Here is an 18,123-nt window from a genome sequence, read left to right as displayed (position 1 = left end):
CTAGTTATCATTACTCAGTACTGGTACCCTGTGTATATAGCCTAGTTATCATTACTCAGTACTGGTACCCTGTGTATATAACCTAGTTATCATTACTCAGCACTGGTACCCTGTGTATATAGCCTAGTTATCATTACTCAGTACTGGTACCCTGTGTATATAGCCGTGTTATCAGTACTGGTACCCTGTGTATATAGCCACGTTATCATTACTCAGTACTGGTACCCTGTGTATATAGCCTAGTTATCATTACTCAGTACTGGTACCCTGTGTATATAACCTAGTTATCATTACTCATTACTGGTACCCTGTGTATATAGCCTAGTTATCATTCCTCAGTACTGGCACCCTGTGTATATAGCCACGTTATCATTACTCATTGTGTACTTTTCTATAATTTCTGTCTCTCTCTGTAATGTTGGGAAGGGCCCTGTTAGTCTACACCTGTTATTTACCAAGAATACGACAAATAAAATGTTATTTTGATGTACAGTCATATAGCCTCGCTACTGTTATAGCCTCACTACTGTTATTTCTCACTGTTTTCACTGTTGTTTTTATTTCTTTACTTATCCATTGTTCACCTAATACCTTTTTTTTTTTACTTAAAAATTGCACTGCTGGTCAGAGCCTGTAAGTAAGCATTTCACTGTAAGGTCTACTACACCTGTTGTATTCGGCGCACGTGACAAATAAACTTTGATTTGATGTTGCGTTGATATTTTTGTTCAGTATATTTGCATATGTCAGGGTAGCCAGAGAGGAACAGAGAGGCCCAACTCAGCGGAAAATCAGTCTCCCTCCACCAAGCAAGGAGTTTTTGTATGTAGGTCAATGAGAATGCCGAATTTGGTCAACAAAAAAATGCATAGCTTATTTGCTACGTGAGGTTTATTTGATCGAATAGAAGTTTCGTAATGTTTAGGTTGTTACGAGTGTACCGATATAAGTAGGACACGTGACATCCCGGCAACTTTGAGAAAAAATGATTTATATTGGAGTGGTCTCGAGATGGCTATGACGAGGCTAGAAGCATAGCATCTCTATCCATTGAATACAGGCGGTTGACGTCAACAACCCTCATCGAATAATCAAAAAAGGATTACAATAAAGAAATGTTTCCAACCAATCCAAAGAAAGGATAGGCGAGCTAGACCGCCCGCTGTGCCGCTTTGTGGACAACGACTTCCATTGTTAGGGTGGAGAGACATGTATCTTGTCAGTATATCCATAATTTTTGGGGTAGCCTATCCATTTGGCGTGTACTATAGCAACGGAAACAACATGTATGTGTCATTTAGCTTGCTTCATCAGATATTAGGCTTTTGGAAAGAGTTTGACATCGGCAAGTCCTTGTCCTGGTGAAGTTACCCATACTTGGCGAGAACTCGAGACGTGCCTCACAAACACACGTGACCCTCAAGCCTCTTAGCCGATCGTGCCACCTCAAAAACTAGCTAGAGGCCAAGCAAGTGGGACATTTAAAGGAAAAATCCACCGAAAACCACTAGTTCCTTTACTTTACAGTGTTAACACTAATATGTGAGAATAATGTTTTTTGTGAACAAATGTTACATTTTTTGCCTTATAATAAGCTCAAGTCGACTACAAAATCCACAATGCAATGCTCGCTCTATGGGCTTCCTTGCTAGCTAGCAAACGTAGCTACACACAATAATACAAAAGACAATATCAGCATGTAACATAGCTATTACCAGTAAAATTGCCTAAACAAACTGCACTATCAATTTAGGAGTCTATAATCTCACCATGTTCAACCTGCAGATCCATGTGCCTCACAGAGTGGAGTCTAACATTCACAACATGCTCTACAACATCCGCAGAGTACGACCCTGCCTCACACAGGAAGCGGCGCAGGTCCTAATCCAGGCACTTGTCATCTCCCGTCTGGATTACTGCAACTCGCTGTTGGCTGGGCTCCCTGCCTGTGCCATCAAACCCCTACAACTCATCCAGAACGCCGCAGCCCGTCTGGTGTTCAACCTTCCCAAGTTCTCTCACGTCACCCCGCTCCTCCGCTCTCTCCACTGGCTTCCAGTTGAAGCTCGCATCCGCTACAAGACCATGGTGCTTGCCTACGGAGCTGTGAGGGGAACGGCACCTCAGTACCTTCAGGCTCTGATCAGGCCCTACACCCAAACAAGGGCACTGCGTTCATCCACCTCTGGCCTGCTCGCCTCCCTACCACTGAGGAAGTACAGTTCCCGCTCAGCCCAGTCAAAACTGTTCGCTGCTCTGGCACCCCAATGGTGGAACAAACTCCCTCACGACGCCAGGACAGCGGAGTCAATCACCACCTTCCGGAGACACCTGAAACCCCACCTCTTCAAGGAATACCTAGGATAGGATAAAGCAATCCTTCTGCCCCCCCCCCCCTTAAAAGATTTAGATGCACTATTGTAAAGTGGCTGTTCCACTGGATGTCATTAGGTGAATGCACCAATTTGTAAGTCGCTCTGGATAAGAGCGTCTGCTAAATGACTTAAATGTAATGTAAATGTAAATGTAACAACATTTGCACGAATTTTGTCAACAAGAAGTAAAACATTACAAATATTCTCTGAAAAATGTGAGATTGCTAACTTGCTATCTGTAGCATTGTATAGCTTTGGAATCGTGACATTATGTACTTTAGAGTAAAATGGGCATGTTTCTCGACATATACACTGACTTTGAGAAGGGATTACGTGACGATAAACTTAGAAACCGTGTGACGCAGCATGACAATGGGTGAGTTCTTAAATTGTGTGCTCTGGGCGTTCAGAGCGTTGTCAGATTGTCCGTTAGTAAATTCAGAGCGTTTCTGTCTGAACAGACAGCACACTATACGCTCTGGTGGAGTAGGTTTGATCCGAGCCTTCTGACCTCACAACAGGAGTCAAGCACCCAAGCTAACTGGCTAATGTTGGCTAACTTGCTAGCAACTTCCAGACATCAATGAGAGAACACCTCACCTCTGACCATTTTTCTTGCCCTAGCAGAGCTGGTTAGACTGTTTTCATGTTATCTAGAGCATTGATGACTGTAACTGTGCTGCTGGCAACAATTTAATTATGTTTTTTTTGCCGACATTTACTGACACCGGTCATATTCAACGGGTGTTGCGCATTCATAAATTCCTCAGTTATTCTCCACTCTGGCACACTCAAACGAGAGTGCCTGAAATCAGAATAGCCAGAGTGAATTTATGAATGCACCCAATGTGAATGCGATTGGTCGACAGTCTGCTGGGTGAGGCGTTATCAGTTCCTTCATTCATTGGATTCCTATCTCCTTTCTATAATATCTCTGGCAACGGCACCATGCAATGCACCCTGGACTAAAGAGACAGACAAACAGGAAAAATGTGCTAGACCTTAAATTACACATTTCTCAAGGTAGGAATATCGCAAATATATGATCAATGGCTCATTCAAGAGAAGACATCCTCCCGAGTTATGACATCGACCAGTATCGAAATCTGACATGTATGATATACGTTTTTGGCGATCTAAAAGTAGTGTAATGACCTGACTAGATCATAAAAGAACGACTGTCCAGACAGAGGATTGAGTTTACGAATGGACGGTTTATTAAACCAACTTTACACAGGCTACTGTTTGGCCGTAGCCCACGCCAAATAAATGAAAGATAGCCCACAAGCCAATCGTGACCTTCTCTTGTGAAGCCCAGACGTAAGAGAGAGAACAAAGGCAAAACCTGGTCTTAACTTCCAATGCTCCATCCCCCTGCCCAACCCCCCTCCACGCCACTCCGCCAACCGCCAGGATGCCCGGCATCAGAACATTCCAGGCATTCCCGTGATTGGCAGATAGCAGGTTGACTGACATGTCGGACCCCGCGAACACAACCACCTACTAGCCTAACACATAACACACAGCTGTCTGTGCGGGTCGCTACAGTAGTATTCCTATAAACTTCCAGTGTAGTGAGTGCGAGTTTATCATGATGCTACGTCATACCGGACGGATTTCTGCCTGCTTGAACGCCAATAACTCAAGATACTCATGAAAACACCTAGGGAGTCGATAGACCATCACTCAGAGATGGACAAAAACAATATAACCGTCAAAATGGGTGAACCTTTCTGTTATGGTTTTGGGGCGGCAGGTAGCCTAGTGGTTAGAGCTTTGAACCAGTAACCTAAAGGTTGCTAGATCGAATCCCTGAGCTGACAAGGTAAAAATCTGTCGTTTTGCCCCCGAACAAGGCAGTTAACCCTCTGTTCCTAGGCCGTCATTGTAAATAAGAATTTGTTCTTAACTGACTTGCCTAGTTAAATAAGGCTGAGGAGTAACACACATCCCCATGTGCTCCACAGTTACTTGTTATACAACTCTGATGATAGAGCTAAATGTGCGCATTTGTCATGCATAGAATAATCGGAAATGTGTAGTTCTGACTATGCTTTTCAAGAGGTGATGATATTACAACCAAATAGTTAATATTTCTTTAACAATACCTTGAAAACGGCAAGAAGGTGTCAATGGTTTTAGCAGAGCTGTGTGTGTGTGTGGGGGGGGGGGGGGGGTCTTCTTACCTGCCAGCAGACAAATCGATCACTGCACTTTTTATTGATAACGACCACCAATTTGACTTTGTGACTGTGGTAGCTAGTGAGAACCGTTTGCGCTGAAATGTGACGCAATCCGTAAGCGACGGCAAACTAATGAGATGGATTGTTTGATCACACAAGTGAGAGTTGTTTGTTATCGCTGAAACTTGTTTTACGATTGCAGAAATGTGGTAATGTATGTGCTTTTTTAGATGTGCTTATGATTTATCGATACTGTAAGAACGAGTTAAAGCGATGTATCTGTGTAGATCGCATTTTCAGCCATGGAAACAGGAAACCATTTGTGTTACTAGCTAGCTATAGTCAGCTTGCTATGCTAGCTAGCTTGTTCGATACTCCAACGTTGTCATGACTCTTCTGTGTTTAGATACACAACATTCACACGCTACAGCGTTACAACAGTAGAGGAATAGTTATCCAATCGTCGATTACAAGACGCAAAAGCAGCTCAAGTTATTGTAAACATGGCTGAGCACACTATTAGCTAGCTAACGACCTCACAGACAAGTTCAGTTGCCCAAAACGTGATAAGTTGCTCAGAATGTTTTATTTGTTGCAGACATGACCATTATTAGATACTCCTTGACGTTATTTTAGTAAAGGATTAGCAATATGTGTAATAATGTAATGTGCATTAATTAAACTGTTGGGACATCTGACAATACAGCAGGTCACACCAGTTTCTTCTAATATGCCTAGCTATCTATCGACAATACTGTTTTCATCAAATTAACTTAGAACATTAATTTCACACATTTAAGCTATCCTAACAGCTCTCTTTCCTTCAATGTAGCTTCTTCCTTGGCTTGTAAGGCGTAACCCCTGAGAAGGATCTCCACCCTCTAAGACTTCAGTCTGAAACTGTCAACTACCTGGCCAGCCAGGGTGCAGGTTAGCTGGGCGATATGGGCAAAAATATTGCAATAAATTGCCTGAATTGGTGCGATATCGATAAATATAATTATATTTTTATAACATTTTGCACCACCGTTTTTTATTTTTTATTCTACTACTAGTTTATGGTTGTAGCCATCAATTGTCCCATTAACAATCACCCATATTTACAAATTTATTTCACTTCAAACTTAACATTTCTCATGTGCAGGCTACTTAATTAACGATGTCAGCAAAATGCCTGCGGTAAGTGATCAGTATGGTCGATGTCGATAATTTTCGGTTTATCATCCCAGCTCTAGTCCAGGGTCCTTATCCACCCACAACTCAAGCAGAGTCCATCTACTGGGGAACTCCCTGGTTCAGTGCCCCTGAGGGCTGGGACCAGCACTGTGGGCCAGAGGCAGCTGTGAAGGGATGGGGTAGTAGCTGAGGACAGAGCCATGGTTCATAACGTCTCAGTCCCCCAAACACCACCGCCGGCACTGGTGGGCACCAATGGCCGCTCCTCTGGGAGGAAGAGGACACCCAAGGCATGTGACTGCTGTGGGCCAAACTCTAAGCACCACAATGGAAAGGACCCACATGGGAAGACTCCAGGTGGCAAGCCCAGACAACGCAGGGCCCAGCCGGGGAAGGGCAGGCGCCAGGCACTGGGGGAGACCACCAAGAGGACAGGTGGTCACCACTCTTCTGAGAAGACCCAGATGACAGAGGAGCAGGTAACAGCCATCCGACAGGAGCTGGAGAAAGACTCAGTTGGGGAGGAGGTAACCAACTCCTTGGCTCCACCTGTAACCAACTCTGTCAGTCAACCTGTAATGAATGTTGTGGCTCGACCTGTAACCAACTCTGTCAGTCAACCTGTAATGAATGTTGTGGCTCAACTTGTAACCAACTCTGTCGGTCAACCTCAACCGTTAACAGACTCTATGGGTCAACCCTTAATGAACTCTATGGGTCAGAAGTTAACGTACACTGTGGTTAAACTGGTGACCAAGTCTGTGGTTCAACCGGTAACAAATGCTATGGTTCAACCGGTAACAAACTCTGTGGTTCAACCTATAATGAAGGCAGTGGTTGAGCATGTTCCTGATTCAGAGATGGAGCAGGAGAATGGTTGTGAAGGGGCTGTGTGTGAGGGGGAGCAGGCCCCTGGTCTGGAGATGGAGCAGGAGAATGGTTGTGGTTTAGACAAACAGCCGGTAACCGACTCTAACACGGAGGTCATGAAGCAGCCCCAGGCTGGTGACGCAACTGTCTCCCTTTCCAACGGTACATCTGCTGTGCCCAACGAGGAACCAACAGACTGTAGCGCCCATATGGAGGTGGAACCACCAGCCACAGCCTGTGTTTCCCCAGGCATTATGTTATGCAGCACCCTCCACCCCTTCGCTCTGTGGGACCACAGAGATTACTGTGAGGTGGGAGTGTGGGCTCCAAGCCCTGAGACAGAGGAGGACTGTGTCTCAGACCCAGCACAGCAACCCAACCCTGAAGACAACATCCATGAAGTAATCATAGACCTTATACATGGTACTAGACTTTTATTGTAACTATGATTTTTTTTTTTTATCGAATACATTTTAAGTTCATATTACTTTACTTATTATTGATTCCTGTCCTGTCTCTCTCTCCCTCAGAGTTCCTGGCGTTCTTCTATGTGAAGTACGGCAGCTTTATCCCCCTCAGTGAGACTGACGTCCTGGAGCATCTGAAGAACAAGTGTAACACTGACCTCCATGACAAGTAGGAGTCGTTTGAGATACAAACCAGCTTCAATTTCATTGTTGATTTCCATTGTTATGCCGTTAGCATCTCTGTTAATTTCTCTGTACTAGGAAGCTAAACATCCACTCAGAAATGATGAAGTACAAAGCGGGTCTCGCCTCCACCTCTATGAAGTGCTTCAAGGTGGACTACAACAAGCACACTCTGACCCTGGAGGACCTGTCCACACTGGATGACCAAAACTGGGTCAACGACCAGGTAGCTTTGGTCCATAGGAAACTGTGTGCTTGCTGCTTATAAACTTATTCACCTACGTATTATCTAACCTGAAATTCAAACGTTGCCATGTTTCTGTCATGTGTGTGTGTGTGTCTAGGTGATAAACATGTATGGAGAATTGATCATGGAGGCTACACAGAACAAGGTGCATTCATTTTGGATCCTTGATCAGAATGTTCAACAAAGGGTTAATTGTGAAAGGGAGTTGTTAGGATGGTGGTGGTCTTCTGTTTGGTTACCAAGGTTACTGAATGTTTTCCTATTTTCTCCTGCAGGTTCATTTCTTCAACAGCTTTTTCCACAGGCAGCTGGTGGCCAAAGGCTACGAAGGGGTTAAGAGATGGACCAAAAAGGTAAGCTGGTGGTAGGTCATTGAAGATGCAGCCAATTTATCGCTAGTTTCTTAAGATATAACCCGCAGGACCAGAAATGTAAAGGCTCACTGTTTATCTGAGACTGTCAGTCTCACAGAACTAGCTAAATTAGAATATGTCAACGATTGTGGTTAATCTGGTGTCTCTCTGTCTCTCTCTCTCTCTCTCTCTCTCTCTCTCTGTCTCTGTCTCTGTCTCTGTCTCTCTCTCTCTCTGTCTCTCTCTCTCTCTGTCTCTCAGGTGGATCTGTTTTCTAAGAGGCTGTTGTTGATTCCTATCCACCTGGAGATTCATTGGTCCCTGATCACAGTGGATATAGCCAACCACCACATCCACTATTATGACTCCCAGGGCATCGTTTTCAAATACACCATGGAGGTATGCTCACTCACACTTTACAGTCCTCTGCCTCTCTATCAAACTCAGATTGCTTCTGACTTTTTATCCTAGACCTGAGGAACATTGGTTTGATTTGATGAGCCTTTATCATTGGTCTACGTCATCGGTGTCAAACTCATTCCACAGAGGGTCTAGTGTCTGCGGGTTTTCCTTTCAATGATTAAGACAGGCAACCAGGTGAGGGGAGTTTTTTTAAACTAATCAGTGACCTTATTTCATCAAGTAAACGGGTGGAGCGAAAACCCGCAGCCACTCGGCCCTCCGTGGAATGAGTTTGACACGTGGTCTACGCTGTCCACATTGTGGGAACCCTGAAGGAGTCAAGTTGTGAACTATTTAACTAAACCCTTCTGTCTTCCTCTGTTCATCTGGCCCACAGAACATCCTGAGTTACATCCTGGCTGAGGCCGAGGAGAAGAAACAAACTGGATATCAGAAAGGCTGGAAGACGACTATAAACAAGGTATTGTTTGATGGTTCCATGTGACTGTTCTCTCTCTCTCATGCTTTCTGATTGACTGTGTGTTGACCAGTATCTCTGATTGGTTCCCACCCTCAGGGTATTCCTCAACAGAAGAACGACAGTGATTGTGGAGTCTTCATCTTGGAGGTGAGTGGGACATTTCCCCCTCGTACTGTAAATTCCCCCCCCACACACACACACCCACCTTGTGGTGAATCTGTCTTATTAACTCTTCCCCCGCTTTGTTTCTCTCTCAGTACTGCAAGTGCCTGGCATTGAAAGAGCCGCTGCAGTTTACACAGGACGACATGCCCAAAGTCCGCAAGAGGATTTACAAAGAGCTCTGTGACTGTAAACTGAATGACTGATCAACCGCGGTGTCCCAGCTCAGAGAGTACACCTGCCTTTCCACTGGACCGTGGGCTTAACGACTGTTTGACCCTTATTGTGGAAGGGCCATTAATACTTTAAAACACGACGAGCCAAGAAGCTGAATGAAGTGCGGTGGAAACAGGACACGTTGTTTGACTACCGACACAGAGATGGCAACCATCTGTCCTTCACTGGAGGGCCAGCGGTGCATAGTTGGGGCTTTTTTTTTTTATATATATACCTTGATAATGAGAGAGACTTTTGAATTTCTTTTGAGTTGACGTCCACAAAGTTTCCACTGCTGACTGACTGGCTGACCTGGAGCGAACACTGCTGGTAGGTTTCAGAGGCCGGTAATGGGCCTACCAGTGTTTGACACGTGTCCTAGCTTCAGTTCTTGAAATGTAAACAGGAGATTATATGGGACAGTAGGTGAAACTTGAAGGTTCTTGTTTTATATCATGTAGTGTTTGCCTGACTAGTGAGGTAGAGAACAATAACTCATCGAAGGCTAGCTTTTAACTGAATATACTGTTTTAATGTTACTTAATCTCGAACCGCTTCTTAGTTCTTGAGAAACTCCACGTTTGTTATCGGGGAGTTAGTTATGATTACCCATGATGCTCCACTGAGAATGGCTTCATGACAACACACACCTCTTCCTGCTTCTGTTGAAAATACGCTGTTAAAACAATAAGTATATCTTGACATTTTAGTGTACTGAGGAAGAATTCAATGATACTGCTGTAGAACAGTTTCTAAGCCTTTTATTGTATGAGAACCATAGCTGGCCGGGCCATCTTCCTCATTGGAGGATCACCAATCACTTAGGTGGTGTCAGTCCCCCATCTGAGGGTGCTGGTCCACAGACAGGTTGTAGATGAGAAAATGCTGCTGTAGAAATTGCTGAATCCCATCTATACTGTCTGTCATTAATGCACATTTGAGCCCAGTGTATACCTGGTGCTAACATGTGCCTTTTGTGCTGTTGTCCACATTCTGATTGTGCCCACATTTTTAAGACTGGTGTAGACGATTTAAAATGTCTGGATATGAATCAAGTGTGAACAGATCTGGATGTTCACAACCATTTCAGTCATCATACCAGTTAGCATCATTGATTTATGGCATCAGTAACTGTCTTTAAATAAATAACTTTTCTGCAATGGATAGATGCGACAAACCTTGATCCAGATAGTGATTAGGTCAAATTGATCAGATCACGAAACTCACATGGTGGTACAAGGTGTAAACAATGCTATTGTATCATTTGAAGAGATCATGTTCACAGATCACTCTGTAATCTGGTTGATCTTCTTTGGGAAACTTTCTGATTTTGATTGAATTTTGTTCAGTTCATTTGTACTTAAATTACTATGTTAGTGTTGTAGGCAGGGTTATGCTGATACACACCTAGAGGAGATTAAATTGGGATTCTCTAGATGGGTAAACTGTCCTCAAATAGGTTCCCAATGTATGATGTCTCATCCTAAAATGGATCAGTTTCCTTCCCAAGTTAATCCCTGAATACATTCAAACACTTTAGTTGTAAGTAATGTTGAGATGACAGAGAGCACAGGGTTGTTAGGATGTCCAGCCACGATGATTCCTTTATGCTTATTATTTAGAGAACAGGGTCAATTCCATTTCAATTCAGGAAGTACACTGAAATTCCAATTCGGTGGTTTACTCTGAAATTGACAAAAGAGCAGATGTTTGTCAACTCGATCAGCAAACAATCTCCCACATGATGTTTGTAAAGTTACTTGGTGTAACAAAAGGGTTTCTCTGACAGAGGAGCACGTGTGTGGTGATTCCCTGATGCAGTTTACATTTAAAGGTAATTTCCGATCGAGCCGACATGTGAATGCGCTAACGTTGCTTTTAAAATGTCAGCCGCACTACAGATTGAATCCGATCACAGACTATTGGCATTGCAGCTTTAAATTAAAAAGTACTGTTCCTGCAGTCACAGATCCCATTCAAGATAACGCTGCATCTGTCGGCGCAGTCGGAAATCGCCTTTAAAAGCCACAATGCCTATAACCTGCGATCCTATTGAATCCTGGTGTGGGGACACTGATGGTTTCTAGCCTACGCAGCAGGTTAGGAGAATTAGGTTAAGGTTAGTCAAAATTGCTGTAGTTGTCGCAACTCGAACAGGCAAGTTTTAGGTCTGTAGCTTCTCTCTGTCTAGTGTTGTGTGTTAACACAGGTTCACTGCTGGCTGTTTAAGGCCCATGGAGGCGATACTGATGGCAACCATAGGAGCCATACATTCTGAAAAGCCATCAGTATCACCTCCATGGGCCTTAAACACACACACACTTCATCCATGAGAAACTACTCAATCCAATCAGAAGAGTTGCTCCACATTCCCAAAGTAGTGTTCCAGTTTATATAGTAGATACATTTTAAGAAAATAAAAAAACTTTGTAAAAAGATGTATTTATTTTTGAAAGTATACAGTTTGGGAGACAATTACATTTGTAAACGTGTGTCACACTGACTGTTAGAACTATGGCTAACTGAAAAATGCTTCACAGAAGACTTCTAAAGAAACGAGTCATAATAGGAGACTCTGGCAGTCTGCTTGGAACCCAAATTCAACCCAGATCAAATTCACCAAACTAAAAACTTCCGTCCCTCGGGAGGTCTCTGTAGCTGAGCTAATTTCCCATATCCACCCCGAGCAGGGTCATATTCTTGTCTATATTCATCTCTGACCTGGAAAAAGGCAAAGAATCAGCAGATAACATGTTGACTCAGGCTCATGACATTAGTTTCCCCATAGCCAAAAGAAACAGCATAGGACATGTTTTTATGGCCGTGAGACGACTTTCCCATAGCCCCCCCGGGCTGGGTCATAATCTTGTCTGTATTCGTCTCTGACCTGAGGAGAAGAGGAGAAAAAGAGATTGACTTGTTTGTTTTGACACAGACCCTGTTAAGTATTTGGGTCTATTAGGAGTTGACATAACTGTGAACTTTGTCTCCTCATGATAGTTCCAGAACAGTAAGACAACACAGTCACAATTACATTACCCATTAACATTGAACATGTTTTATCCTGTTGATAATACAGTAATGTTATAGTGTTATGTAACTTTCAAAGCTCTCATCCAAACAATAGCCAGTTAACGGTACCACTTTAATGAAAACTACAATTTAGAGAAAACTATCAATTACAATATAAACAACCGGAGATAGAGAACTAATATACAAGAGATAACTAATATACCACTGTTGTTGTCTCCTGAGGTAGTAAACGTGCATTTCTCCTGTGTAAATTTACCTGACCACCGGACTTGCCACGGCCATACTGCCTGCCCTCTTTAAAACCAGCGTCCCAGTCAGTTCTGATGATGCGGTCATCCAGACGTGTCCCGTTGACAAACCTCATAGCATTTTCAGCATCTGTACGCGTGTAGTATCTGGTACAGGGGTCAAGGTGCCAGTTTCCAGGAACACAGATTAAGCCTACTATTGGACTAAAAGGACTTCCGATGGTCAATCTCCACTGACTGTGATTTAGTGTAGGACTACATCGGCTAATGTAAAAAGGGCTTTATAAATACATTTGATTGGTAGGACTAGGCTTAATCTGGGTCCTTTTAGGTGTAGGACTAGTTTCAATCTGGATCCGGGAACCCTAAGTGTATGAGTATAGAATTAAAAATGTTGAACCAAAACACAACATCCACAAGTTTTTTTTTAAAGGATACTCGACGAAGCAGAAGCCGCACGCCGTCTTCTTCACCTTATCCAGGCCGATGATTATTCTTTTCACATCCCCACTCTTGGAGAAGAGCTCATACACTTGTTCCTCTGTGGTGTAAAAGGACAGGTTGCCCACGTAGAGCGTGTTAGCCTGTTTCAGCAGTTTCTCTTGCTCATATCGATTTCCCTGGAGGATGGAGAGGGGAGAACATCTTTAGAAGAGTAGTAACTGCAGTCAGGAGGCCAATTACACTAACATTAGCTGTTAGTATTATTCACCACTAATTCACACTGATATGGGTAAACGTTTGCAGTATAATATACGCTTTAAATAAGATTCCATCTCATGTAACCATACCAAACATATACCAATTTCAATGTCTCTGATTTACATTTATTATGTTATGTCTAGACTCTGAGACCAGACTAATGAGAGGTCAGTTTGATTTGCTCTTTAAACTGTAGCTAATTACAGGTTGGTCTTTTTGAAAACACTTTTTGACCCATTCCTAGGAGGAAAACATCCTTAAATACAATATTCATGGTTTGAAAGCCACAGGTAAGTGATTTTAACAACGTTTGTCTGAAAGAAAAGACAGCACGTTGCAAGCTACCGGTAGCTTGCTAGCGCAACAGATATCTAACGTTAGCTAGCAAAACTATTCTACTGGTTGGTTCCCGATTGATTTAAACTATTCCTTACCTTAAAATGTTGGTCTCTGTATTGGCTTACATCAACGTAGGAGTCGCTGAATAGCGCATTCAATTTAATAGACATTGTGTCTCTTCAAAGATGAGCGGAGAAATGTGTTCCTTACACCAATGTCTCGTCAACAACACTAAAAAAGTACTTCCGGGTCAAGGAATTTGGAAATATTCAAAATAAAAGTCCCCACGTAATAGTAAAAAAGTGTAATTATCCTTTATTTATTCATATATCAAAAATTATTCTCTGAACATTAACAATGATTCATATTTGTTCATATTTAACGGACATTTGCATTAAATGTGTTTTTTTTAAACAAGTTCCAAGGTAAAATAAATGTCCCCATTGCAGTACACTACACTAAATGCATATTGTCTTACAGAGAGAAAACTATTCTAGGTGCCAAAGTAAAAGTAGGGTTGTAATTACTCACTAGGATCTGTAGAATCTATATATGGTGTTATTTCATGGGGGACTGAGGTCTGTATACCCAGAAACACTTTCTACTCAACTCATTACATTGGCCACAATGCAATACACTGTATTTGAAACCCCAAATACTTTTTATATATAGCCCAAAATGTATAGTACCTGTGTTGTGAAACATGGGTCTGAAATTTCATCAAATGTGTCAGTTAATTCATGGTCCAACACAGTGGTTGCCAACCAGAGGTACTAGGCTCCCTCGGGGTACTAGGCCTATCCACAGGCTGTACTTGAGAAGACCAATGAGACCATAGGCCTACTGGTAAAATGCATATGAGAGGGTACTTCAGGGGTACTCCAGGCAGAGCAAAATTGGCACAGTGACTGAAAAATGTTGAGAACCACTGGTTTAACACACACTATCATACAATCAGTCATTTCAATCACTTATAGAATAAATCCATGAAATGAGTTATGGGCACCGAAATGGAAAATCTATATCGATATCAGCTGCATTTTTTTTTCAATTCAATATTGATATCAAATCGGTTTGTAGAAAATACAATGCAACTGTATGAATGTTCATGTTTCTGTGAAGTCCAGGCAACTGTTGGCAAATTGCCCATTGGGCCAGGTGTGTTCTGGTGACATAAACCTACCTAATCAGTTTTAATCAATGGGAAGACCATCCACAGTTGACCCATCAGCAGGCAATTAAGTATGTGAATCAGCCTGTTATAGTTTTAGTGGTGTTGTTTTTTTAAAGGGGCAGTGCAATTAATGTGATTTTTTTTTTTTTTTTTAAAGGGGCAGTGCAATTAATGTGATTTCCTGTTTGTTTTTTAAAGGGGCAGTGCAATTAATGTGATTTCCTGTTTTTTTTAAAAGGGGCAGTGCAATTAATGTGATTTCCTGTTTTTTTTAAAAGGGGCAGTGTAATTAATGTGATTTCCTGTTTTTTTTAAAGGGGCAGTGCAATTAATGTGATTTCCTGTTTTTTTGTTGTAACGATATTTCCATTCTATTGCTAGTTTTCCATCCAATTGGCAACAGATTTTCATGCAAATATTCTAAAATATGCATAAATAAAATGTTCAAATGTTCTTGTTGTGGATAGAAGTCTGTGCGTGATGAACATACGACACATAAAAATGACTTTTGTGGTAAAATTCCCATGTACCAAATAAAAATTAAAAGTTAAATGGGTTTCCATCACATTTTCAAATCTACTGATGATTTTGTCACGAAAAAAATGTGCGTTTTATAGCGAATGTGCCCGCTCTGGTATTGGCAGGTGCGCTCTACCCAACAGCATGCAGATACAGTCTGGGTACAGCCTACATGATGACATTATTATGGACAAAAGAGTGAGGTTATTTTAATTTGTCAAACGGTAGCCAAGCATCGATGATCATGTCACCAGAATAAGACCCTTGATATTTATTGGAACAAAGCATCAAGCTCGCCACCTTGCACTTTCAATACCCTGTGAAGTTCATCATAGTTTATTTAATCTGTAGCCTAATAAACTACATGCTTTATGGAGTCGTAGTGGGAGGACCACACAACCTGTCATTGCGTAACTCCAGGTTTCGATATGATGGTTATTATATCAATATTTGCACATAAAAGCGTGTCCACTGGCATTTCGCTCATGATACATCGATAGTGGTCTTAAGAAGCAGATTTGCAATTGTTTCTATAAATTCGTTCTTGTATTTACTTATTAGCACAATAAAAATGGACATTGATTAAAATGTAATATCTTTTGAATTAGTTATCCACGTTGCAATGTTTTAAAATGCAGGCTTTTATTTTGAAGGATTCTTTATTACCAAACAAATTGACGTCATCTTTTATGCTGCTGGCAGAATAGTGTGTCTCTGATGTAACCTCGCGTCTCAAAGTAGCGGTCATCTGAATGAACAAGGAAGTATGTGAGAAACTCTTCGATATTAATCTTAATTTTACCAGTGGTTCCTTACCTGCATGTTATAATAAAAAGAGTATTGATGTTTTCTCATGAACTAACGTATTTTCCGGAAGGCAGCTAACTACCACGAGTAGCTAGCTCAGCTGACTAGCTGGTTAGCTAACTCTGGGCAGTGAAATAACATCAACTGTCTGTCGTTTGTTTTACAGGTAACAAGACCATTTATTTACTGTACGAGATGGCCATCATTCGTATGTTGTTCTCTTTCCTGAACAATCCACGAGTCATTGAGAAACTAGCGGAGTCTCGTCCTATCCGACGTGCGGCACAGATCGCAGCTTTTGCGATCATCAAAGCACAAATCGCTGGGAGGGGTGCAACTGCGAAGGTCCTGAAGTCAGACACACTACGCCAGGTTCGGCAAGAGGCTAACGGCCGGATTCCCCGAGACGTTGGTGACATCGGGACCCGGTTCAGAAGAGTGAGGGAGACTTTTGTCAAGGAGTTGAAAGATGGCTTCAGAGACGCTCAGGGACAAATAAAGAAATGAAGAAATTAATGTGAAATAAAATTCCTGTGATAGAACTCTGTATGACAGACAAACAATCATGTGAACTATTGATAACGTGACTGACAACATGACCCGTCCCACAACTGTCAAGTCCGACTACTGTTACATCACTGAGACAATCTTTTAATATATTGAAGGGAACACTAAGCTACTGGTAAACCAGCTCCCATGTCTCAAAACATACTCAAGATTAATTTTCCATCAGGGAGATATCATCACGTAATGAATCAGGGGTGCAACTTTCACTGGGGATGGAGGGGCATGTCCCCCCCACATCCTGTAATGGCATTCCCCCCCCCCCCCCCCCCCCAGTTTTATATTTGGAATGTGATACAAAACATGGCATCGGTGTGCTTTAGGACCATGTGGACGCCTCTGAGCAGTTGGGTAGGCTGTTTGGACTGTTTATCTGACTGGGTAAAAATGTTTTACCAAAGTTGAGCCCTTGTAATGAATGTTGGCGTTTGTGGTGGATTAGCCTACTTTAACAGGTCTGGGTTTGTGGTGGGTTAGCCTACTGTAACAGGTCTGGGTTTGTGGTGGGTTAGCCTACTGTAACAGGTCTGGGTTTGTGGTGGGTTAGCCTACTGTAACAGGTCTGGGTTTGTGGTGGGTTAGCCTACTGTAACAGGTCTGGGTTTGTGGTGGGTTAGCCTACTGTAACAGGTCTGGGTTTGTGGTGGGTTAGCCTACTGTAACAGGTCTGGGTTTGTGGTGGGTTAGCCTACTGTAACACATCTGCATGCTGGAGACAGAGATTCGTTGCAATCTACACAGTCGTCTTTATTCAGGAATTTGTGTTTGTAGATATGGAATTGTCTACCTGATTTGACTTGCAGATTACCACCATATAGTATGTTTGCTGTAATGCAGCCCCACGTCAGTTCCCATGACATATTATGACTTGGTGTCTAAAGGTTTGAATTTTCCTCACCTATTGGACAAATCTTAGTGTGTTTTTAAATTATATTTTATCAATAAAAGATCATTCAGAGGAAAAATGACTGGACAACACATAAGGTTTAGGCCTCTATTCAATCAATCCATATTGTTGAAAATTCTGCACCAAAGTCCAATTGAAATTCAAAGGCAATGTTGGCTTTCACGGTAAATGCTGCATGTCGGGCTCAATCGGAAATGACCTTTACATTTCTATTGCGACATCTGTGACGCTTCAGTGATATGGATTGAATAGAGCACTTAGTCACCGACACCAGCGTGTGTTTTACACCCGAGGAGTAAGCTGACTGACAAGTTAGGCAGTGTGCTTTAATCTTTGAAATAAGTGTCTTAACAACACTGATATTGTGTGTAGCAGACAGTTAGGGCTATGCTATGCTATGCTATCTAGTACAAAAGTAATTGGAAAAAAGTATTTGCCTTTTTGTGAGTCTGCTATGGCTAAGAGTAGCATTGTGTTGATTACTGTGTGTAGACGAACCTCAACTCACCTTGCATGTTGAAAGTTCACTGTTTTATTTCGTCATAGGTTGACCCATAACGAGGCTATAATAACTGTCCTTAGTTCAGAACCTTGAGTGATCAAAGCCATAATTCCCTGAACCTCACAAACTCTTCCAAGAACTTCCATTCAAACTGCAGTTACAGCAAAGAACTCAAGGACTTCAGTCCATAATTGTGTGCGAGTATATTTCATT

At 42.3% G+C, this 18,123-nt stretch overlaps 3 protein-coding genes across 8 annotated transcripts; 2 read left to right on the top strand and 1 right to left on the bottom strand.

Annotated features, from left to right (window-relative positions):
* Positions 1–3,311: 3,311 nt before the first annotated feature.
* On the top strand, positions 3,312–10,279 carry senp5 (SUMO specific peptidase 5). 5 transcript variants are annotated; one of them, XM_055943779.1, is made up of 11 exons: positions 3,312–3,398; positions 5,391–5,488; positions 5,788–7,027; positions 7,135–7,240; positions 7,333–7,480; positions 7,599–7,646; positions 7,777–7,854; positions 8,116–8,253; positions 8,654–8,737; positions 8,834–8,884; positions 8,995–10,279. In XM_055943779.1, the coding sequence occupies exons 3-11, from the start codon at positions 5,935–5,937 to the stop codon at positions 9,103–9,105; spliced, it is 1,857 nt and encodes a 618-aa protein (XP_055799754.1). In that variant the 5' UTR covers positions 3,312–3,398; positions 5,391–5,488; positions 5,788–5,934; the 3' UTR covers positions 9,106–10,279. The 5 variants fall into 5 exon arrangements, with proteins under 5 accessions (XP_055799754.1, XP_055799755.1, XP_055799753.1 ...); XM_055943780.1 differs by lacking the exon at positions 3,312–3,398 and adding an exon at positions 4,631–4,716; XM_055943778.1 differs by lacking the exon at positions 3,312–3,398 and adding an exon at positions 4,652–4,767.
* A 1,262-nt stretch (positions 10,280–11,541) lies between these two features.
* On the bottom strand, positions 11,542–13,686 carry ncbp2 (nuclear cap binding protein subunit 2). Of its 2 annotated transcripts, none has more exons than XM_055943782.1 (4): positions 13,533–13,686; positions 12,835–13,016; positions 12,405–12,543; positions 11,542–11,836 (listed from the first exon to the last, which is right to left on the bottom strand). In XM_055943782.1, the coding sequence occupies exons 1-4, from the start codon at positions 13,605–13,607 to the stop codon at positions 11,732–11,734; spliced, it is 501 nt and encodes a 166-aa protein (XP_055799757.1). In that variant the 5' UTR covers positions 13,608–13,686; the 3' UTR covers positions 11,542–11,731. The 2 variants fall into 2 exon arrangements, with proteins under 2 accessions (XP_055799757.1, XP_055799756.1); XM_055943781.1 differs by having other exon boundaries at positions 11,542–12,002; positions 13,533–13,683.
* Positions 13,687–15,793: 2,107 nt separating this feature from the next.
* Positions 15,794–16,555, top strand: ncbp2as2 (NCBP2 antisense 2 (head to head)). The gene is made up of 2 exons (XM_055943783.1): positions 15,794–15,894; positions 16,104–16,555. The coding sequence occupies exon 2, from the start codon at positions 16,133–16,135 to the stop codon at positions 16,442–16,444; it is 312 nt and encodes a 103-aa protein (XP_055799758.1). The 5' UTR covers positions 15,794–15,894; positions 16,104–16,132; the 3' UTR covers positions 16,445–16,555.
* The last annotated feature ends 1,568 nt before the right edge of the window (positions 16,556–18,123 follow it).

This window comes from Salvelinus fontinalis, chromosome 14, assembly GCF_029448725.1.
Source record: "Salvelinus fontinalis isolate EN_2023a chromosome 14, ASM2944872v1, whole genome shotgun sequence".
In the NCBI taxonomy this organism is placed as follows: Eukaryota; Metazoa; Chordata; class Actinopteri; order Salmoniformes; family Salmonidae; genus Salvelinus; species Salvelinus fontinalis.
Note: the sequence above shows the minus strand (reverse complement) of the source record. Positions and strands in the feature narration are given on the sequence as shown.